The 23,921-nt window shown below is 38.8% G+C and overlaps 2 protein-coding genes across 4 annotated transcripts in view; one reads left to right on the forward strand and one right to left on the reverse strand.

The window, feature by feature from the left end:
* Nucleotides 1-20,288, forward strand: part of LOC100967437 (olfactory receptor 1B1) — a 29,732-nt gene extending 9,444 nt beyond the window's left edge. For both annotated transcript variants that reach the window (XM_003833128.5, XM_057298650.1), the window contains exon 2: nt 18,251-20,288. In XM_003833128.5, coding sequence (XP_003833176.3) covers nt 18,685-19,641 — 957 coding nt within the window. In that variant the 5' untranslated portion in view covers nt 18,251-18,684 and the 3' untranslated portion in view covers nt 19,642-20,288. The remainder of the gene's footprint in view (nt 1-18,250) is intronic.
* LOC100969519 (olfactory receptor 1Q1) overlaps nt 1-23,921 on the reverse strand; it is a 202,155-nt gene that overhangs the window by 19,106 nt on the left and 159,128 nt on the right. The window contains exons 8-9 of one of the 2 annotated variants that reach the window (XR_010109092.1): nt 10,983-11,116; nt 8,225-8,377 (exon numbers count right to left, since the gene is read on the reverse strand). The gene's annotated coding sequence lies outside the window, so the exon portion shown is untranslated. Of the gene's footprint in view, nt 1-8,224; nt 8,378-10,982; nt 11,117-23,921 lie in introns of those variants that run through there. The other variant, XM_063594227.1, reaches the window with a different exon arrangement.

Raw genomic sequence — 23,921 nt, forward strand, 5'->3', positions numbered from 1 at the left:
TGGATTTGTTTTGCCAGTATTTTATTGAGGATTTTCTCATCAATGTTTATCAGGGAAATTGGCCTGAAATTTTCTTTTTTTGTTGTATCTCTGCCAGAACACAATACATTGATCCGTTTTTTTTTTAAGGAATAATAGATATTTAATTAGCCTAGTACAGAGCTGGGAGAATGCATTAGCTAACTGATTGTGAAAACAAAGGACATAAGGAGAAAAAAATGGATTTATTTCACACATATTTACTCTTGATATATAAACACTGTTGGAGAATGATAGGAAAAATAGAGCATTTCATTTTGTTAGGGAATTAGGGTTAATGAAATAAAGGTTGTCACCCACTGTCCATTTATTCAGCCATTCTTTCTTGAGTGCTTGCTTTGGGCACCATGCTAGTCAGTAGGCACAGGTGTGAATTTATCACAGCCTCTTCCCTCCTGTAGCACAGAGTCAAATATGGGGATTGAGTTACCCACAGTGCATCGTAGCAACAGCTGAAAAACCTGGATTCACTTTGACTGTGTAATATCTACAATTACTGTATCAGTAACAGTGGCAGCAACAAAAACAATTATTTGTTTCATTGATCTTTTGTAGTATTTTCTTTATTTCAAGTTCATTTATTTCTGCTCTTATCTTTATTATTTCTTTTCCTCTACTAATTTTGGGTTCAGTTTGCTCTTGCTTTTCTAGTTCTTTAAGATGCATCATTAGGTTATTTATTTAAAGTTTTTCCTCTTTTTTGATGTATGCACATATAGCCATAAAGTTCCCTCTTAGTAATGCTTTCACTGTATCCCATAGGTTTTGGTATGTTGTGTTTCCATTGTCATCGACCCACTGGTCATTCAGGAGCATTTTGTTTAATTTCCATGTGTTTGTATAGTTTCCAAAATTCCTCCTGTTATTGATTTCTAGTTTTATTCCATTGTGGCCAGAGAAGATGCTTGATATTATTTCAATTTTTTGAGTGTTTTAAGACTTGTTTTGCGACCTAACATATGGTCTACCCTTGAGAATGATCCATGTGCTGAAGAGAAGAATGTGTCTTCTGCAGCCATTGGATGAAATGTTTTGTAAATATCTATTAGGTCAAAATTTGTTTTATAGTGCAGATGAAGTCCAGTGTTTCTTAGTTAATTTTCTGTCTGAGAGATCTGTCCAATAACCCATCATTTTAAACTTATGACAACCTAACACTGATTGCATAAACAAACACGCAAAAAGAAAACGAATAAAAACTCTACACTTTAACTTTGTCCTCTTGCTTTTTAACTTTTTGTTGTTTCTCCTTATGTCTGATTGTGCTATGTCCTGAAAAGTTGTTGTAGTTATTATTTTTGATTGGTTCATCATTTAGTCTTTCTACTTAGGAGAAGTTTACACACCACAATTATAGCGGTGTGCTGAAAATCGGGTGTTGAATTCTCCAGCTGTTATTGCAGTGGAATCCCTCTCTTTAGCTCTAATAATATTTGCTTTATATATCTGGGTACTCCAGTTTTGGGTGCATATATATTTATAATTGTTATATCCTCTTGCTGAATTGATCCTTTTATCATTATATAATGACGTTCTTTGTCTCTTCTTACAGTTTTTGTCTTGAAGGCTATTTTGTCTGATGTAAGTACAGCTACTCCTGCTCTTTTCTTTTTGGTCTTCATTGGCATGGAATATCTTTTTCCATTCCTTTATTTTCAGCCTAGGTGTGTCTTTATAGGTGAAGTGTACTTCTTATAGGCAGAAGATTATTGGGTCTTGTGTTTTTTTCATCCATTCAGCCACTTTATGTCTTTTGATTGGAGAGTTTAATCCATTTACACTCAGTGTTATTATTGATATGTGGGGACTTATTTCATTTTAAAATTTGTTTTCTGGTTGTTTTGTGGTCTTCTCTTTCTTTTTTTCCTTCCTTCTTGTCTTCCTTTCAGTGAATGTGATTTTCAGTGGTGGTATGCTTTTATTTTTTGCTCTTCGTTTTTTGTGTATCCATTATATGTTTTTTGATTTGAGGTTACCACGAGGCTTGCAAATACAATCTTATAACCCATCATTTTAAACTGATGACAACTTAACACTGATTGCATAAACAAACACACAAAAAGAAAATGAATAAAAACTCTACACTTTAACTTTTCCCCTCGCTTTTAAACTTTTTGTTGTTTCTCTTTATGTCTTATTGTACTGCCTATTTCCTGAAAAGTTGTTGTGGTTATTATTTTTGATGGTTTCATCAGTCTTTCTCTTAAGAGAAGTTTACATACCACAATTATAGTGTTATACTAATCTGTGTTTTTTCCTCGGTGCTTACTATTACCAGTGAGTTTTGTACCTTCAGATGATTCCTTCTCACTCACTAATATTCTTTTCTTTCAGATTGAAGAACTCCCTTTAGCATTTCTTGTAGGACAGGTCTAGTGTGATGAAATCTCTCAGCTTTTGTTTGTCTTGGAATATCTTTATTTCTCCTTCATGCTTAATGGATATTTTCACTGGGTATACTATTCTATAGTATTCTAGGGTAAATTTTTTTTCTTACAGTACTTTAAAAATATCATGCCACTCTCTCCTGGCCTGTAAGGTTTCCACTGAAAAGTCTTCTGCCAGTTGCATTGGAGCTTCATTGTATGTTATTTTTTTCTCTTGTTGCTTTTAGGATCCTTTCTTTATCCTTGGCCTTTGGAAGTTTGATTATTAAATGCCTTGGGGGAGTCTTCTTTGTGTTAAATCTGCTTAGTGTTCTATAACCTTCTTGTACTTGAATGTTGCTATTTTTCTCTAGGTTTGTGAAGTTCTCTGTTATTTTCCTTTTGAATAAACTTTCTATCTCTTTCTCTCTTTCTACCTCCTCTTTAAGAGCAAAACTCTTTAACTGGCCCTCTTGAGGCTATTTTCTAGATCTTATAGTATGCTTTATTCTGTTTTTTTTTTCTTTTGTCTCCTCTGACTGTGTTTTCAAATAGCATATCTTCAAGCTCACCAGTTCTTTGTTCTGCTTGATCAGTTCTGCTATTAAGACACTTTAATACATTCTTCAGCATGTGGATTGTATTTTTCAACTCTAGAATTTCTGCTTGATTCTTTTAAATTATTTCAATCTCTCTGTGAAAATTCTTATATGACTCTGAATTCCTTTTCTGTGTTTTCTTGAATTTCTTTGAGTTTCCTCAAAACAGCTATTTTGAATTCTTTGTCTGAAAGTTCATATAGCTCTGTTTCTCTGGGATTGGTCCCTGGTGCCTTATTTATTTGGTGAGGTCATGTTTTCTTGGATGACGTTGATGCTTGTAGATGTTCATTGGTGTCTGGGCATTGAAGAATCAGGTAGTTATTGTAGTTTTCACAGTCTGGGCTTGTGTGTGCCTGTCCTTGGGAAAGCTCTCCAGGGAAGGGACTTGAGCCCTAAGGCCAATCATGGTATGGTTTTTACAGACTCATAAAGATATCACCGTGGTGGTCTTGGAAAATAGCTGCAAGAATTCTCTGGATTACCAGGCAGAGACTTATTCTTTTCTCTTACTTTTCCCCAAACATATGGACTATCTCTCTTTCTTGCTGAGCCACTTGGAACTGGGGATGTGGTGATGCCAACACCACTGTGGTCACCACCACTGGGATTGTGCTGGCTCAGACCTGAAGCCAGCACATCACTGGGCCTTGCCCAAGGGCCTTCCCTTCAGGGTGACAAGTTTACCCAGGCCCATGCATGTCTAGATATGCTATCTGGAAGCCAGGGATTAGAGTTCAAAAGCTTAGCAATTTACCTAATGTTCTATTCTACCGTGGCTAAGCTGGCACTCAAACCACTATACAAAGTCCTTTCTGCCCCTTCCTCCCCTTATGGCAGGCAGAGGAACTTCTTCCTGTGGTCACCACTACCACTGGTCCATGGGGCTTCTGCCAGGCCACTGCCAAGTTTTGCTTAAAGCCCAAGGGCTCTTCTTTCAGCTTGTGGTGAATGCTGCTAGGCCTGAGACTCACCATTCAGTGAGCTCCCCACTGGCCCAGAGCAGGTCCAGAAATGTTATCCAAGAACCTAGGCCTGGACCCAGAGACCCCAACAGCCTGATTATTGCTCTACCCTACTGTGGCCAAACTGGTACCTAGAGTGCAAGACAAAGTCCCATTTACTTTTCCCCTCTGATTTTCTCAAACAGGTGGAGCCTTTTTTCACAGCCACCACAGCTGGGAATGTGCTGGGTCTCCTCTGAAGCCAGCATGTCTCAGAGCCCAAGGCCCACAGTGTCCTCCCTGGGTATTGCTGGTGCTTATTCAGGACCCAAGGGCTCTTTAGTCAGCAGATGATGAATCCTGCCAGGACTAGGTTCTTCCCATCAAGACAGTGGGTTCCCTTTTGGCCAAGGATATGTCATCCCGGAGCTAGGGCCTGGAATGGGGGCCTTACAATTCTGCCAAATGCCCTATCCTGCTGTGGCTGAGTTGGTATCCAAGATGCAAGACAAAGTCCTCTTTACTCTTCATTCTCCTCTCCATAAGCAGAAGGAAGGAGTCACTTTCATTACTACAAACTGCACTGCCTGGGTTTGGAGGAGGTATGGCGCCAGCCTTCCCTTAGCCATGCCAGCTAATGTCTCCCTGGGTCACATGCCACCCTAGTTCACTGGCTTTAAGCCCAGGCTAGCACTAGGAGTTGCCTAGGAATTGCAGTCCTTGTGTCCTAGACTGCCTTTCAAGTTTACCTAGGACCCGAGAACACTTCAGCCCACGGTGGCGAGGCTTGCTGAGTAACTCAGGTTCTCACCACTGGGATGAGTGATTCCTCTCCAGCGAGTGCTGGTCCAAATACTCCATTCCTGTGCAGGTACTAGCTGAGTCCAGCATGGCTTTATTCTCTGCTGTGACAGGGCAGTGCTGAGTTCAGTGTAAAGTCCCTCAGTTGCTGTGCTCTCCCTCCCCACGGTGCACATATTCTCTCTCCTTGCAGCATGGCCACTGTTGGGGGGTCAGGGAGGGGTGGCATCAGAGATTCAAGACTGTCCTGCCCTTCTCAATAGCCTTCCATGATATGGAGTTAAAACCAGGTACTGTGCTTACTCACCTGATTTTTGGTTCTTGTGTCAGTGCTTTTCTCTGTGCAGATAGTTGTTAAAATTAGGTGTTCCAGTGAGAGTGGTGGGGGAGGAACAAATGGTGTAGGCTTCTATTCTGCCATCTTGCCCCACACCCCCATTCTTTTATCAACAAAAACAATTATTATTTGAGCCTTTTAGTACATGCCAGGCACTATATCCGACACTTTAGGTAAAATATTCTAGTCCTTACAAAAATCTTTTATAAAACATTAGATGTTATTAGCACTTTACATGTAAGTAGACTAGAGGTCAGAGATGTTAAGTAATTGCCAGATTCACAGAATGTATAAGTGTTGTAGCCTAGAATTATATTCAATTTTGTCTCCAAAGCCCTGCTTTAGGTGATTACATCATGATTTACTTATTATATCATAGGAAGAAGATAAAGTGATGACTGTGTGAGTGATTAGGGTAATGATACACAAGTGTTTGTCATCTGGGGTACCTGGGCATTGATTGATGTGTCTTCTCTACCCCAACAGGATCAGTGGCATGGAGACATTGGCAGAGACTCGTGGTACTTAAAAGTACCTTCCCTTGAGAGTATGTCAATGCTTGCCTGATCTGTGAGGTGGCAGGCATTGTACCTGACCTCCCCCCAGGTGGCTCTAGAGGAAAGATCTCTAGGGCCCCACAACTCCTAAATCTCACCTAGCCTCACCAGCCCTGATTTCCTGCTCTGTCTGCTGAGTGTCTGTCCTTCAGCACCATGGCCAGATGTCTGAGGTTTAAGAGGAGGCTGGAGTCACACAATCCAGAGTCACAGCAGTCCTTTCTTGCCAGGTGAATGTGTGGGTGGGGAACTAGCCTTCATTCTCCATCCTGTTTTTCCCTGACAAATTATTGTCTTTCTCTATCAATAACCTGTCTCTCACTCTGGATCTATTCCTGTTTAACACCATCTTTTCTCCTTTATGCCTTCATAGCAATTCCCTTCTCGCTCCTCACTCTACCCTCCTTTTCTATCCTTTCTCCTTTCTGTTCCCATTCTTGATGTTCTATTTTTCATACCTGCCTTCATTTCTCTTTCCTTTACACCACTTCCAACCATCTCTTTTCTGCTTTCCTTCTACTCTGTCCACATTCCTACCCTTCTCTCACTCATCACCTGCACGCCCTTCTTCTTTTCCTGAAAATCTTTATTTCTGCTCATTATCTCTGCCCTAATCATTTTCTTTATTCTAATCCCCAATTATGCTCCTCTGTCTTCTCATTTCAAAGATCTTTTTTTAAAAAAATTATATTTTTCATTGACAATTAAAATTTGTATAGATTTATAATATACAACATGATGTTGGAGTTTGCATACATTGTGAAATGGCTAAATTGAGCTAATTAACACGTGCATTATCTCACATACTTATATTTTTGTGGTGAGACTACAAAATGTACTCTCAGTGATTTTCAAGGCTATATTGTTGATAACTATAGTCACCATGTTGTATAAAAGGTCTCTTGAACTTATTCTTCCTATTTAAGTGAAATTTTGTATGTTTTGATGACCTCTCCCCAACCCCCACTCCCTGGGAACCAGCATTCTATTCTCTGCTTCCATGGGTCCTTATGCTCTTTGAATTCTCACATTCAGTGTGCATTCTCTTTCCACCCTGCATTTCCATTCTTACTCTTTCCCCACCACTTTGACTTCTTTGTTTTCTACTGCATTTGTCCTTTCCTCCATTGTGTCTTCATTTCTATGTCTCTAACCCTTGCTGTGACTTTCAATTATCTCTTGAAGAAAGTCACAAAATTACTTTTGGAAACATGGAACTTTAGAAAGAAAGGTTTAGAAGAAACACTCAATTAACAGTAAATTCACATTTCAGTAATTATTTTTTGAAAATTTGTCACATATATAGGGCTTATACACACATATACACATACATGCACACACACATTATGTCACATTCACCACTATTATTCAGAAAGCCAGCTGTTCTTTGAGTAATATGGAGGGAAGTTTTGATATTAGCCCAAAGTGCTTTGATGCACTATACCCTGTTATGATTTTGTTACCTACTGAGGAATATTTTCATGACCTCATTCCATCCCTGACCTCACCTAAGTCTGAAATGGGACCAACTCCAAATAAGATTCACAAGCCCGTTTGCTTATATTTATTATATCACTTATTGTACTGTTTTGCATCTAATATTTATTCTTCTTTCTCTCCATGCTATGACTTCTTTATGGCAGGGTCTTTGTATGATGTGTCTTAATGTCCCATCACCGGTAAGAAATAAATATTAGTAGGACGTATGAATTAATCAATAAATGGATGGATAAATAAATGAATTATCTTCTGGATCATGTGACTACCTAATGTACTTAATCTAGCCAAAATTAGTTTCTGGGAACCATAGGCAAATTCAAATATTCAGAACAATTCTCTCCATGCCTTCTCTTCTCTCTTCTCTTGTATATCCAGAGGCATAGATTCCAGTTGCCAAGCACTGTTTAAAATAACAATTGTGCTTTATGAGAAAATAGTCTTTGGCAATTGCTTAAAATTGCTTTAAAATTGTTTAAAATCCCCAATATGATTGGTTCATGGTGACTAAATCTTCATTTCCCGCCCACTCCATATCCCTTCACCAACTTTCCTGCTTTTCCTCTGACTTTTCTTCTGTCTCCTTTTATTTTCCAGTCCCTGTTATTCTCTCTGGATCCTTCAACTATATTATTAGTCCTCCATTATATACTCGGCTTCATTAGGTATTGTATTTTCAACAAGAACTGTAGAATAATCAGCATTAAGTTGATCATTGAAGATCTAGAACTGGACATGTTCTTCTGGTTTGCTCTTGGGGAGGCTTCATGGTGAAGGGAATGGGAGAGGAAGTAAGGAAAATATATAGAAAAGAGATAACCACTTGGAGGGAGGAGGATAAAATTAATAATTTTATAGTATTATAGAGATTAGACAAAAGCAAATATCTAGAAGGTGGGGGATAGTGGATAATAATAGTAAAGAAGGAAAATGAAGAAGGGTTGGGAGAAGCCATGATCAAGATTTCCAAATCTTTGTGTTAAAATTCCAGTTCTGCCACTGACTAGTTCTACAATAGTAAGCAAGTTGCTTAATTTCTGTATGCTTCAGTTTCCCCATTTGTAAAATCAGAAATGGTACCTGCCTCACAGAACCGCAGGTTTCGTGAAATCATGCATGTGGAGTGCTTCGTACAGTTTGTGGCACATTAAAAAGGCTCAAAAAATGTTAGCTTCTTGTTCTACTACTCCTGTTGTTATAGATCATTGTGTATGGGTGAAGACTGTTCATTTATAACCTTGGAAGCAAAAATGGAGTAAATTACTTTATATTGAAATTATACTTGAATAATTTCAGTATAAATAAATATATAAATATATATTGAAATTTAATTTGAGATTCAATATATAAATATATATTGAAATTAAATTTGATAGCTTACAAAGTATAAATTATAATTTTTAAGCAATAATAGGCATTTTATTTAATTCTTCCAACAACTTTGTGAAAGTAGTTCCCATGTCCACTTTATGGTTGAGGAATCTGAAATTCAAAGACAAGTCAAAAAACTTACTCACATATGAAAGTTAGTAACTTAAAGCACAGAAACATACACTTATATAAGCTTAGACCCATGCTTTGTATAACGGAAATCAGTAAACAACCCAAATATATATCACAGAGAATGTATAAATACATTGTGATATGTTCATGCAAAGGGCTATTATATAGCAGTGAAAAATAAATGAACCGAAGCTATACCCAATAATATCAGTGAAGTAATATGATGCTGAGATCTAAAGATATGTCCACCTCAAGTTACTTAAAGCTTGTTATCCTTTAATACATTTAAGATAGTCTCAAACTTGACAATATTCTTTTTGGAATATCTATAGATGTATCAAAATCATAGACGTATATAATATATAAACATGTTAAGAAGAGTAAGAGGATGATTAACTCAAGATTCTAGAGGTTGGTTACCCTAAGCAGGAGGTAACGGGGAGGTGATGAAAAATGTCTATCTAAGTAGATATGAATTATCATCAATGTTGTTGTTTCTTTGTTGGACAATACGTTGATGTGTGTTTATAATAATATTTAAAACCAAGTGAGTAAGCAGGCAAGCAGGTTATAATCGAACCACTGTAGTGTAGCATAAACCAAAGCTTATGATTAGTTAAATTTTGGGCTTCTGAGGCTGGGGAAATATAGTCAGTTATGAGCCTTCCATCTCTTAGTCTTGCTGAAGATTTCTCCCTTCTATTCCGGAGCTCTGTGTAAACTTTTCTCCTGCTCTAGATCCCTTCAATCAGCCCAAACTAAAAGCTGCTATGAGAAGCTCACTGTAGAACTTGCTATAGTGAGACAGAGAACTAGAAATGATAATTGGAAACACGGGTCCTACCTGGGGTCAGGGAAAGACCATCTAGGGGAACTTCATGGCTCAATGCACAGGCCTGATGATTATAATTCACAAGTATTGTGACCTTTTCTTTTTCCATAAGGTCTTGGCAAATTGTTTTGGAGATAAATCTCTGATTATCTTAGTTCTCGGATAGATATTACCTAATTCTGGGTTCTCCATAATGTACTAGCTTGAGTATCCTGGTGCTGAATGTGTGATGTGGATATTATTTTGAGTTAGAAAGGTATGCTTAATCTTAGAAGGCATCAATAATAAAAACCACTAGAAAATAAAAGTCTTATATCTCCATTGCTACCCTTGGCTTTATTGTTTATATTTTAATAGGAAAAGCTTCACAGTATAGAAAAATACATAGGAACCAAAACAATGAACTACATATACTAAATACCCAACTTCAACAAAACTTAAATTTGCCCTTTTTTGTTTCAGTTCTTACCTTGAAAAAATTGACTGCTATAGATACAATTAAAGCCCAAACTGCTTCTCTTTCCTCTGTTCCTAAAGAAACCTACTATCCCAAATAAGCTATTCATTATTTTCCTGCATGTTTCTAGAATTTCACTATATATGTTTTATAAAAATGACAGAATTCTCTTGCATGTTTTACAACTTTATATCTGTTGTTATACTTTTCTATCATTTTGCAACCGGCCTTTCCCAGTTAACATTATGTCTTGGAGTTTTACACGCCATGCATGTTGTTTTGATTTCAAATGCTGTATAGTGTGAATAAAACACAAGTTAAAATATGTATGTAGAGTTATAGCACAATATTTAACTGAATTACCTATTCTTCATCACTGAAGATTGCCATCACTGTTATATACCACAATTTCTACAAATCGTGATTTTGTTTTTGGGACTGTCCATTTCTGTATCTGTATATCCATTTTTTAGCTACATATTGGGCTACAAAATGAATCTTAAAAAACTTCAAAGAAGTAACCTCACAGAGATTAAATTCTCTTGCCAGAATGCTATTAAATTAGAAACTGGTAACAAAAAGATAGTTTAAGAAAATGTTTGCAAACTAAGAATGCAGTGTAAAATATTACTTAAGGCCTTAAAGAAAGCTTGAGGGAAGGGCCAAGTGCAACTTCTGCCAGTGCATGGAGAAAGAGAAGACTGCATTTACCAAATTTGTTGGGATAAAAATGTATGAGTTTTCCTTAGACTAACTTTCCTTGGACCCAAGGATGGTACATGAGCTGTGTCATCTTGAAAATCATTCCACCTAAGAGAATTTCTTGCTAGAGTAAGGCAATCCTAGAAGAAGCTTAGAAGGGTGCAGTCAGATGTCCAATGTAAGGGAGGGGCTCTAAGGGATCAGACAGGGTTTGAATTAGTCTTATCTGGGAAGAATGCAGTAATAGTTACCTATAGGTGATCTCAAATGGGCCAATATGATGTTCCGCAAGAGAAAAGAGTCAGTATTTGTAACTTCTACCAGCTCTATCTTTCAAAGAGACCTTACCTTTCCGTTTCCCTTCTTCAAATCAACACTGCAATAGCCAGAGACGGAAAAGGATGGATAAGATGGTGCAAAGATGAAGACAGTCACATCCCTCTTTCCCTAATGCAGGTTTCTGGATGAAAATATAAACCCTGCTGGGGAAGAAAGCACAGTTTAAATTGCTTGAGAATTAAAATTTTTATATTCTAATGTGTTGGAATTTTAGTACCTAAAAATGAGACTTTTCAAAAAGCAGTCGTGTGAAAAAAGTTACTTCCTACTTTACCTCTGCAAAGTTCATTTTCTTCCAAAAATACCCTCTTAATGGAATATGTTTTCCTTCAATCTTCTCTACCTTATGAGAAATTTTGTCACTATTTGACAGCTGAGAAAGCATAACTTGCTTAAGATCACATAGTTAATAAATGGCAGATATGGAGTGAAACTCCAGGTAAGTCTGACTCCGAAACGTTTGTGTTAACTTCTAGACCACTGCCCTTTAGTAGAAAATCTTTTTTGTTTGGTTAACAAATGTTTAACGAGCACCCACTCATTCCCCAGCTCTGTGTTAGGTATTAGGAAGTCAGTGATGAATGTACATGTGTGTGTTTGTTTATTTATTTATTTATTTATTTATTTTTGAGACAGAGTTTCATTCTTGTTGCCCAGGCTGGAGTGCAATGGCATGATCTCGGATCACTGCAACCTCTGCCTTCTGGGTTCAAGCATTTCTCCTGCCTCAGCCTCCCAAGTAGCTGGGATTACAGGCACCTGCCACCAGGCTCGGCTAATTTTTTGTATTTTTGGTAGAGACTGGGTTTCACCATGTTGCCCAGGTGGGTCTTGAACTCCTGACCTCAGGTGATCCACCCGCCTTGGCCTCCCAAATTGTTGGGATTGCAGGCGTGAGCCACTGCTCCTGGCCAGTATATATGTGTACGTATGCGTGCATGCGTGTGTGTATCTACATAGGTTCATATGTGTATATGTGTGTGTATACACACATATTAACAGTGTACATTGGGAGATAGGCAAGTCAATATTTACGAAGTTACTTGAAAAGCAAAAAATGCTCTACTAAAATGACTGTGCAGGGACTTGGTGAAGTCTCCAAGTAGAAATGAAACCTGACTGACACCTTCAACATGAGTAGCTCTTCACTTGTTAGCATGTGGCCCTAAGTTTGGGCCCTAACAGGATGGGAGGACATTCCATGAAAGAGAAAATAGTATCCATAAAAATGTTTTTTTATTTTTTCAATAGTTTAAAGGGATATAGAATTTGAGTTTGGTCATGATTTTCTCTCAGCACTTTGGAAATATTATTTCCTGATTTTCTAGAATCTCTTGTTGCTGATAAATCTTTTGTCAGTCTATTTGTCTGTCTTTCTTGTTGCTTTTAATATAACCTCTTTGAATTTTCTATTCAGTGGTTTCCCTAACATAGTGTCTATGTACGGAATTTAAAAAATTTATCTTGTTTGGGAGTTACTGTGATTCTTCAATCTGAGGATTCATTTCCTTCATTAAGTCTGGCAAATTCTTAGTTTGTGTCTCTTCAATATTGCCTCTCCTCTATTTTCTCATATACTTAATCTTGGACTTCTTTTTTATTGTGTATATTTAATGTGTACAACATAATGTTTTAATGTACACATACATAGTGAAATGGTTACAACAGTCAAGCAAATTAACATATCCATTATCTCACATAGTTACCTATTTTTTTGTGGTAAGAACACCTTAAATCTACTCTCTTGGCAAATTTCCATGATAGAAGTATACAATGCAATATTATTAATATGTCTTCTTGCTGTACAGTATACCTCTAGACATCCATCCTACAAAACTGTAACTTTATATCTTTTGAGCTCTAACTACTCATTTTTTCCCTTCCCCGACTCCTGCTAATCACCCTTCTAGTCACTGTTTCTATGTATTTAGTTTTTAAAACGTAAGGTTCTACATAAAAGTAAGATTATGCAGTATTTTTTTTCTGTGCCTGGCTTGTCTCACTTAACATAATATCCTCCAGGTTCATTTATGTTATCACAAAAAGAGCAGAACCTCTTCCTTTTTAAAGGCTAAATAATATTCCACAATTTCTTTAGCCATTCATTCATTAAAAGACACTTAGGTTGTTTCCATATTTTAGCTATTGTGAATAATGCTGCAGTGGACATGGGAGTGCAGATATCTCTATGAGGTGCTGATTTATTTTCCTTCGGGTGTATACCCAGGAGAGGGATTGCTGGGTCACCTGGTTGTTCTATTTTTAAGTTTTTAAAGACCCTCTGTACTGTTTTCCATAATGGATGCACCAATTTACATTCCTACCAACAATGTGCAAGTGTTCCCTTTCCTTCACATCCTTGCCAACACTTGTTATTTCTTCTTGTTATTCCGCATAATAACCATCCTAGCAGGTGTGAGGTGCTATCTCATTGTGATTTTGATTTTCATTTCCCTGACGATTAGTGATGTTAAGCACACTTTCATATACCTATGGCCATTTGTATATCTTTGGATGAATATTTATTCAGGTTCTGGTATGGTTTGGCCCTGTGTCCCCACCCAAATCTCATCTCCAATTGTAATCACCACATGTCAAGGGAGGGACCTGGTGGGAGGTGATTGGATCATGGGGGTGGTTTCCCCCATGCTGTTCTCATGATAGTGCATTCTCACGAGATCTTATGGTTTTATAAGGGGCAGTTCCCCCTGCATTTTCTCTCTCCTGTTGCCTTGTGAAGAAGGTACTTGCTTCTCCTTTGCCCTCCACCATGATTGCAAGCTTCCTGAGGGCTCCCCAGCTGTGTGTGGAACTGTGAGTCAATTACACCTCTTTCCTTTATAAATCACCCAGTCTCAGGTATTTCTTTTCTGTTTCTTTTTTCTTCTGTTTTCTTTTTCTCTTTTCTTTTCTTTTTTTTTTTTTTTTGAGATGGAGTTCGCTCTTGTTGCCTAGGCTGGAGTGCAATGGCATGATCTCTGCTCACCACAACCTCCACATCCCGGGTTCAAGCGATTCTCCTGCCTCAGCCTCCTGAGTAGCTGGTATTACAGGTATGTGCCACCACGCCTGGCTAATTTTGTACTTTCAGTAAGGACAGGGTTTCTCCATGTTGGTCAGGTTGGTCTCAAACTCCCGACTTCAGGTGACTCACCTGCCTCAGCCTCCCAATGTGCTGGGATTACAGGCATGTGCCACCATGCCTGGCTAATTTTGTATTTTTAGTAGGGACGAGGTTTCTCCATGTTGGTCAGGCTATAGTGTATTTCTTTATAGCAGTGTGAAAATAGACTAATACAGGTTCTTTTTGCACCCCCCCACCCCACCCTTTTTTTGAGGCACAGTCTCACGCTGTCACCCAAGCTGGAGTGCAGTGGTGTGATCTCAGCTCACAGCAACTTCTGCATCTGGGTTCAAGAAATTCTCCTGCTTCAGCCTCCCAAGTAGCTGGGACCACAGGCATGTCCCACCATGCCGGGCTAATTTTTGTATTTTTAGTAGAGACGAGGTTTTTCCATGTTGGCCAGGCTGGTCTCAAACTCCTGACCTCAAGTGATCCGCCTGCCTTGGCTTCCCAAAATTCTGGGATTACAGGCATGAGCCACCATGCCTGGCCTCTTTGCCCATTTTGAAACTTGGTTATTATTATTATTATTTTGCTATTGAGTATAAATTTTTAAGCATATTTTGAATATTAACCCCTTATCAGACATATTGTTTGCAAATATTTTCCCCCAGTCTGTCGGCTGCCTTTTCATTCTGTTGATTATTTCCTTTGCTGTGCAAAAGCTTTTTAGTTTGATGTAGTCTCACTTGTTTATTTTTGCTTTTGTTGCCTGAGCATTTGGTGTAATATCCAGAAAATGATTGCCAAAACTAATGTCAAGGAGTCTCCCCGTTGTATTTTCTTCTTGGAATTTTATGGTTTCAGGTCTTGTGTTTAGGTCTTCAGTCCATTTTGAGTTGATTTAGTGAATGGTGTGAGATAAGGGTCCAATTCCATTCTTTTGTATGTAGTATCCAGTTTTTTTCTTGGACTTACTTGATATATAATGGGTCTTCTTATTTTGTTTCCTGAAATTCTTAACTCTTGATGTGGTTTGGCTGTGTCCCCACCCAAATCTCATCTTGAATTCCTATGTGTTCAGGGAGGGACTTGGTGGGAGGTAATTGAATCATGGGGGCAGGTCTGTCCTGTGCTGTTCTCATGATTGTAAATAAGTCTCATGAGATCTGATGGTTTTATAAAGGGGAGTTTCCCTGCAGAAGCTCTCTTGTCTGCCGCCATGTGAGATGTGCCTTTCAACTTCTGCCATGATTGTGAGGTCTCCCCAGCCACGTGGAACTGTAAGTCCGTTAAACCTCTTTATTTTCTAAATTGCCCAGTCTTGGGTATGCCTTTATCAGCAGGGTGAAAACAAACTAATACAACCCCCCTTCATATTATCTTTATCAGCAGGGTGAAAACAAACTAATACAAACCCCCTTCATATTATCTTGGTCACTTTGTACTGTCTTCTGGGTATTTTTCTTAGAATTAGCTGCTTTCCATTATTCTAGGTGAAGTAACTGAGGAATGGAAAACCAAACATTGAATGTTCTCACTCATAAGTAGGAGCTAAGCTATGAGGATGCAAAGGGAAAAGAATGATACAATGGACTTTGGGGATTTGGGGGAAGGGGTGGAAGGGGGGTGAGGGATAAAAGACTACAAATTGGGTGCTGTGTATACTGCTTGGGTGATGGGTGCACCAAAATCTCAGAAATCACCACTAAAGAACTTACTCTTGTAACCAAATACCACCTGTTCTTCCAAAACCTATGGAAATAGAGAAAAATTTTTTAAAGAACTAACTTCTCTCTTCAGCCACTGTCTAACCCATCCATTGAGTTTTTCGTTTCAATGTGAATGTTTTTGTTTTCTAGTAATTCTTTTTGGGGCTTTAAAAATATGTGTTTTTTTTTTGATAACTTCTTTCTTATAATCTTTATTTTCTCTCTTAGACGCTAAGTACTTTAAATATAATGTATATTCCTTAATAGATTGGTTAATTTTATGACATTTGGAGGAGGTTAATCACATTATTTGTTGATTGATGAATATCTTCATAATGAATAGACTTTATGTGTGTTTTGTAATTTTGAATTGTGAGCTCATCTTTGGTGGATTTCTGTTTGTGGGATTCCTGTCTAGAGTCTATAAGTCACTGAGAAGTTTTATGTTCACTTCTAAAAGGTACTCCAATGCTTTTACCTGTATGAAGGTAATTTTTATGTTGATTTTTTATTTTTAGAGTTCTAGAATTGTATGTATTTTGTAAATTAGCATTATGCACTCCTTATGTGGTACAGATCCGTAACTGCATTCCCATGGAAAGCACTTTTCCTTCCATGTAGTCCAGACTGAGCGATCTGAATTTTCATTTGTTCTCACATACCCTGTGTGGGTGTAGGTGTGTGTGTGTGTTTTCCTGTGCGTGTATACCCTTTCGCTGAAAATTTAGCCTTTTGAATGTCCTCAATTTATGTGGTGGTCTCTACCTCCTGCCTCATACAGGTTTAAGCTCTTATCTCCTGTTCCACATGGATGTTCATAATCAAATCTGTGGACTATGAAGACTGATGTGATGCCCTTGAACCTACCTGCCACCTGTCACCTGCCATCACTACCTCCATAATCACAGATAGTTTTTAGATATTAATTTTTCACATTCCTCTTTGATTACAGACTCTTGTATTTCCCTTACGTTCTTGAAAGCTTAGTTATGATTTTAAAAGTATGTTATTGGCTGGGCGCGGTGGCTCACACCTGTAATCCCAGCACTTTGGGAGGCCGAGGTGGGTGGATCACGAGGTCAGGAGATCGAGACCATCCTGGCTAACACGGTGAAACCCCGTCTCTACTAAAAATACAAAAAAAATTAGCCTGGCATGGTGGTGGGCACCTGTGGTCCCAGCTACTCTGGAGGCTGAGGCAGGAGAATGGCATGAACTTGGAAGGCAGAGCTTGCAGTGAGCCGAGATCGTGCCACTGCACTCCAGCCTGGGCGACAGAACGAGACTCCGTCTCAAAAAAAAAAAAGTATGATTATTATATTTTCTCTAAATTTCTGTGTTGAGTGGGCATGTGTGGATGATTGTATTACATACCTCATATTTCAGAAAGCCCAAATTCTCAAAATAATGGGAAGATGTGCAGGGGTGTGAGAGCTTACCATGTTTGAGAATTAAGAAAAAATGTCTAGTTTAAAACACTGGGACTGGGCACGGTGGCTCATGCCTGTAATCCCAACACTTTGGGAGGCCAAGATGGTTGGATCACGAGATCAGGAGTTCGAGACTAGCCTGGCCAACATGGTGAAACCCTGTCTCTTCTAAAAATACAAAAATGAACTGGGTGTGGTGATGTGTGCTTGCAGTCCCAGCTACTTGGGAGGCTGAAGCAGGAGAATCACTTGACCCCGGGAGGCAGAGGCTGCAGTGAGCCAAGATCAAGCCACTGCACTTCAGCCTGAGTGATAGAGTGAGATTGTCTTTAAAAAAAAAAAAAAACCCTGGATAGGTGACTCAGTATAATTCTAAGAGAAGTTAAGTACTAATAATGAAAGTTCCATCCAAGACAGACTAAGCCATTTGGATTTTATTCTGAAGTCCCTGACTATTTAAACAAGGAGTCACATATTGAAAGTTTTATTCCAGTATCAGTATGGAAGACCTATCAGAAGAGTTAAGTAGAGAAACCAGTAATGAGGTTGTAGAAATCAGTATTGGTTAGAGATGCTAAAACTTAAATGGTCATAGTGGACTAACAGCAAAGAATGGATATAAGGGAAAACATAGACGTTAAGGAATGATTGGATGTGGGAGATGATGGAGTAATTCCTTCAGTTTTTTGTTTGTGCATCAGGCTGATGATAATGATAATGCCATTAACTAACACAGGGAATAAAGAGAAAGAACAAGTAATTTCATGACATTCTAAAGCAGTATCTCATCTAAGAGTTTTTTGGTGGGGTCTTTAGGTTTTTCTAAATATAAGATCATGTTATCAGCAAACATGGATAATTTCGCTTCCTCTTTTCCAATTTGGGTGGCTTTTCTTTCATTGATCTAATTTCTCTGGCTAGAACTTCTATTACTATGTTGAATAGGAGTGGTAAAAGTGGACATCCTTGTCTTGTTCCAGACTTTAGAGGAAATGTAAAAAAGTCAGCTATGTCGAAAGAATTGTTTCTTTGTATGGTATGTGTTTTAATGGTATGTTATTTTCCATACAGGTTCAGAGAGAAGACATCATGAGGATTGCAGTTGGGTGAGGTGTGAATGGAAGGTAAGGAACTGGAGACAGTGAATATAGATAATTCTTTCATGAAGTTGGCCACTGGAAAAAGAGAAGAAATAGTTGGATGAAAAGACAAGAATGAATGAAGAGTTTTTCGCTGTGGGAAGGACTTTAGTAGGGCTTGTGAATTAGATGGAACAAGTCACTAGGGTGGGTGAAAAGGAAGACATAAAGGAGAAAATAAATACATATTAAGGAAGCGAAATCCTAGACCTTAGGGAGGGAGCGTAGATGGTCAAGTTTGAATCTAGGTCTTTAACGATCTTCAGTAACGTAATATAATTAATTAGAAATGTTATGATCCCTAATATCAGACCCATGACTTTCTTTTTGACTTAAACTGTCTTTCAGGCAGGCTGACTGTCACTCATGATGAGCTGTGCCCCTAATGCTTCACACTCTCCGGTTTTTTTGCTCCTCGGGTTCTCGAGAGCTAGCATCTCCCACACTCTCCTCTTCTTCCTGTTCCTGGCTATTTACCTGACCACCATACTGGGGAATGTGACACTGGTGCTGCTCATCTCCTGGGACTCCAGACTGCACTCACCCATGTATTATCTGCTTCGTGGCCTCTCTGTGATAGACATGGGGCTATCCACAGTTACACTGCCCCAGTTGCTGGCCCATTTGGTCTCTAATTACCCAACCATTCCTGCTGCCCGCTGCTTGGCTCAGTTCTTTTTCTTCTATGCATTTGGGGTTACAGATACACTTGTCATTGCTGTCATGGCTCTGGATCGCTATGTGGCCATCTGTGACCCCCTGCACTATGCTTTGGTAATGAATCACCAACGGTGTGCCTGCTTACTAGCCTTGAGCTGGGTGGTGTCCATACTGCACACCATGTTGCATGTGGGACTCGTCCTGCCTCTTTGCTGGACTGGGGATGCTGGGGGCAACGTTAACCTTCCTCACTTCTTTTGTGACCACCGGCCACTTCTGCGAGCCTCTTGTTCTGACATACATTCTAATGAGCTGGCCATATTCTTTGAGGGTGGCTTCCTTATGCTGGGCCCCTGTGCCCTCATTGTACTCTCTTATGTCCGAATTGGGGCCACTATTCTACGTTTTCCTTCAGCTGCTGGTCGCCGCCGAGCAGTCTCCACCTGTGGATCCCACCTCACCATGGTTGGTTTCCTCTACGGCACCATCATTTGGGTCTACTTCCAGCCTCCCTCCCAGAACTCTCAGTATCAGGACATGGTGGCTTCAGTAATGTACACTGCCATTACACCTTTGGCCAACCCATTTGTGTATAGCCTCCGCAATAAGGATGTCAAGGGTGCACTCTGCAGGCTTCTTGAATGGGGGAAGGTAGACCCCTGATTAGCCTGCTGTGGGCCATTTTGAATAGGTGAGAACAGTCATGGGCATATTCTGAGCAGAGTTGGTTTTGGGGAGATCAGAGGGGTGGAGGGCCTAGATAACTTAAGGAACTCCAGATTTGGCTCTTGTCAACATTGTGCTTTGATGGAGCCATGAACATTCCACATTCATAGACACATAAGATCAGGGCTCCCTTATCAGAATACCTCTGGGCACCCTCCATCAGGCCTTTTATTTTATCAAAGTGGATGAAAAAGAATTACCAAGTCTGGGTAGTTTTAATTTTAGAGTTCTGAGGGAATATGAGGATAGGATTGTGAAACTATGAACTAAACGAAGAGCAGTAGAGTTAATCATCATCATCACATTTAGGTTGGTGTGTGTTCTTGTGGGAGTGTGTTTGTGTATATCAGAAAGTAAGGGAAGACGACAGTTTAGACAAATAGGGCTGTCAAGTTCGCTACCTATTCCATTCAATGAGCAAAAATATGTCCCAGAGTGAGTATGAAATGATAATCACGATTCTACTATTCCATAAGTTAGGATTAATTTCCATGGGTTTCTTATAGTGTGAGCATCTAACTCTGATGCATTTGAATTCTATTTTATATATTTTAAATTATTTTTTCTTTTAATTATTATTATACTTTAAGTTTTAGGGTACATGTGCACAATGTGCAGGTTAGTTACATATGTATACATGTGCCATGCTGGTATGCTGCACCCATTAACTCGTCATTTAGCATTAGGTATATCTCCTAATGCTATCCCTCCCACCTCCCCCCACCCCACAACAGTCCCCAGAGTCTGATGTTCCCCTACATGTGTCCATGTGTTCTCATTGTTCAATTCCCACCTATGAGTGAGAACATGCGGTGTTTGGTTTTTTGTTCTTGCGATAGTTTACTGAGAATGATGATTTCCAATTTCATCCATGTCCCTACAAAGGACATGAACTCATCCTTTTTTATGGCTGCATAGTATTCCATGGTGTATATGTACCACATTTTCTTAACCCAGTCTATCATTGTTGGACATTTGGGTTGGTTCCAAGTCTTTGCTATTGTGAATAGTGCCACAATAACCATACGTGTGCATGTGTCTTTATAGCAGCATGATTTATAGTCATTTGGGTATATACCCAGTAATGGGATGGCTGGGTCAAATGGTATTTCTAGTTCTAGATCCCTGAGGAATCGCCACACTGACTTCCACAATGGTTGAACTAGTTTACAGTCCCACCAACTGTGTTAAAAGTGTTCCTGTTTCTCCACATCCTCTCCAGCACCTGTTGTTTCCTGACTTTTTAATGATTGCCATTCTAACTGGTGTGAGATGGTATCTCATTGTGGTTTTGATTTGCATTTCTCTGATGGCCAGTGATGATGAGCATTTTTTCATGTGTCTTTTGGCTGCATAAATGTCTTCTTTTGAGAAGTGTCTGTTCATATCCTTTGCCCACTTTTTGATGGGGTTGTTTTTTTCTTGTAAATTTGTTTGAGTTCATTGTAGATTCTGGATATTAGCCCTTTGTCAGATGAGTAGGTTGCGAAAATTTTCTCCCATTTTGTAGGTTGCCTGTTCACTCTGATGGTAGTTTCTTTTGCTGTGCAGAAGCTCTTTACTTTAATTAGATCCCATTTGTCAATTTTGGCTTTTGTTGCCATTGCTTTTAGTGTTTTAGACATGAAGTCCTTGCCCATGCCTATGTCCTGAATGGTAATGCCTAGGTTTTCTTCCAAAATTGACCACATAGTTGGAAGTAAAGCTCTCCTCAGCAAATGTAAAAGAACAGAAATTATAACAAACTGTCTCTCAGTCCACAGTGCAATCAAACTAGAACTCAGGATTAAGAAACTCACTCAAAACCACTCAACTACATGGAAACTGAACAACCTGCTCCTGAATGACTACTGGGTACATAACGAAATGAAGGCAGAAATAAAGATGTTCTTTGAAACCAATGAAAACAAAGACACAACATACCAGAATCTCTGGGACTCATTCAAAGCAGTGTGTAGAGGGAAATTTATAGCACTAAATGCCCACAAGAGAAAGCAGGAAAGATCCAAAATTGACACCCTAACATCACAATTAAAAGAACTAGAAAAGGAAGAGCAAACACATTCAAAAGCTAGCAGAAGGCAAGAAATAACTAAAATCAGAGCAGAACTGAAGGAAATAGAGACAAAAAAAACCCTTCAAAAAATTAATGAATCCAGGAGCTGGTTTTTTGAAAGAATCAACAAAATTAAATTAATTTTTAATGTGCATTAAAAATAAAATATAGATAGAAAAATGCAAGCTAACTACTTTGTTGCATAAAAGAAGGAACAATGAACTATCTTAACACTGATTAAAACATTGGTACTTTGCTTAGCTTTTTGGCAGCTGGAAAACTGGTCTCTACTTCGGTGCTTCTTAAAAGATTAAAATGGTAATTTTGAGGGTACTCGATTTTCACTTTTATGCATTGACTTTTGCCCTTCACCCCACTTGAGATGCAGCTTCACTCAAATAGATTGTAATGTAATTGTAAGCAGGGTTTCCTGTGCTGAGGATTTCCAGGACATCATCTATGGCTTCTAGAGTTGTAAGAACTCTAGAAGGCACCTTGACAATCACACAACACTCTTCTTGGGACACCTTCAGCATTATTGGTCCAGCCAAAATCTGGTCTTCTCTGCTACTTCTCCTTACTGAGTTTGCTGACTTCTGTCTTTATTCCTCTATAAGCCCCTCCACCCACATCCCAAGGTACTACTTCAATCCCTGGGATCTCCCCATTTCAGGTATAATTTCTATATTCCCCTGACTACTTCCACACTGTCTTCTCACCAGCATCTTCTGTTCACTCAATACATTCTACCTTTCTCAAACCATTGGCAACATCCAGTGGTCTTATCTCAATGCTTAATGTACATTGTCTGCCTGTGAGTTTTGACATAGTTTTTTGGGAACTATCACCTCACCCATATGCCTGGCTCCCATGACATTGTACCATTGCTGTCCTCTAATGTCTCTCCATCTTTTCTGTACCCTGTGTGACATCTCTTCCTTCTACTTCAAGTCTTCGGCACCTTGCCTATGCTTGTCTCATCCTGTTACAGAACTCATCCACTCTTAATATATCACTTCTCTTTTCAAATTAATATCACCTTACAATGAAAATCTAGGAAATTAAATCCTCACAGTAGATTCATTTCCACAGCTCTTCATTTATTGCCATTATCACCACTGATATCTAAGGTTCCAATAAGTCAAGCCTAATTCTTCCTCTGTCTATATCGGTGCTTTTCAACTTTCACTGTGCGTTAGAATCACCTGGGAGTTTTAAAAAATTCATTTTCCTGGGCCTCCACTCTAGAGATTTGGATCCACTTGCTATGAGGTAAAGCTTAGGTATCAGTATTTTTAAATGTTCCCCAAATGATTCTAATATGTAGCTACAGTCAAGACCATTGGCTTAATGTGATGTGTTTTGAAGCTTATCAATTAATCCTCCTAAAATCTCTTGCATCTGAGTAGTAGTAATAGCTTTTATATAGCATTTACTATGTGTCAGACACTGTTTTAGGATCTCTCCACATATTAACCCACTATGTCTCTCAGCAACCTGATGAAGTAATTGCTGTTATTACCCCCATGAGGCACAGAAAGAATAAGTTACTTGCTTGGAGTCAACCCTTGATCAGATCCATCTGTCTCCAACTAACCTGTGGTTTGTATTCCGTATTTCCCCTCCAAATTGAACTATATTCAGTTCTCATAACTTTTACCTCATCTAGATCTTTATCACTTCCTATGCAAATTACAAATGGGCCTCCTTGCTGTCAATCTCTTCCATTGTTCATGGTGTTAATCTTACAGAGTATACCACATAAATCAGCACATATGCAGCCCATGTGCATTGGATTTGAAGTCATCAAGCTTCATCCACTTTTGTTCAACTCAATCCCATCACTTCCTCATTGTGTCATTTTGATTGAGGTCTTGCATCTGTGAGCCTGGGTTTTCCCAGAGATGATAATACCTGCATTACTTTCTTCACAAGTTAATTATGCTTCTAACATTGTGCGTGCAATTTTGCTTTGTAAACTGTTAAGTAACAGAGAAAAGTTGTTATGATTATGGTCCATTTTTCAAGTCCATCAGCAGCATTTTTGAAACTGGATTATACTGTTGAAGAGAGAAAAGGCTATGTTATATATTTATTAATTATTTCCCAAAGCAGCTGGTCACAAAACATGTGCAAATATTCATAAGCACCCATTGACAAC

Source organism: Pan paniscus, chromosome 11, assembly GCF_029289425.2.
Source record: "Pan paniscus chromosome 11, NHGRI_mPanPan1-v2.0_pri, whole genome shotgun sequence".
NCBI classification, from domain to species: Eukaryota; Metazoa; Chordata; class Mammalia; order Primates; family Hominidae; genus Pan; species Pan paniscus.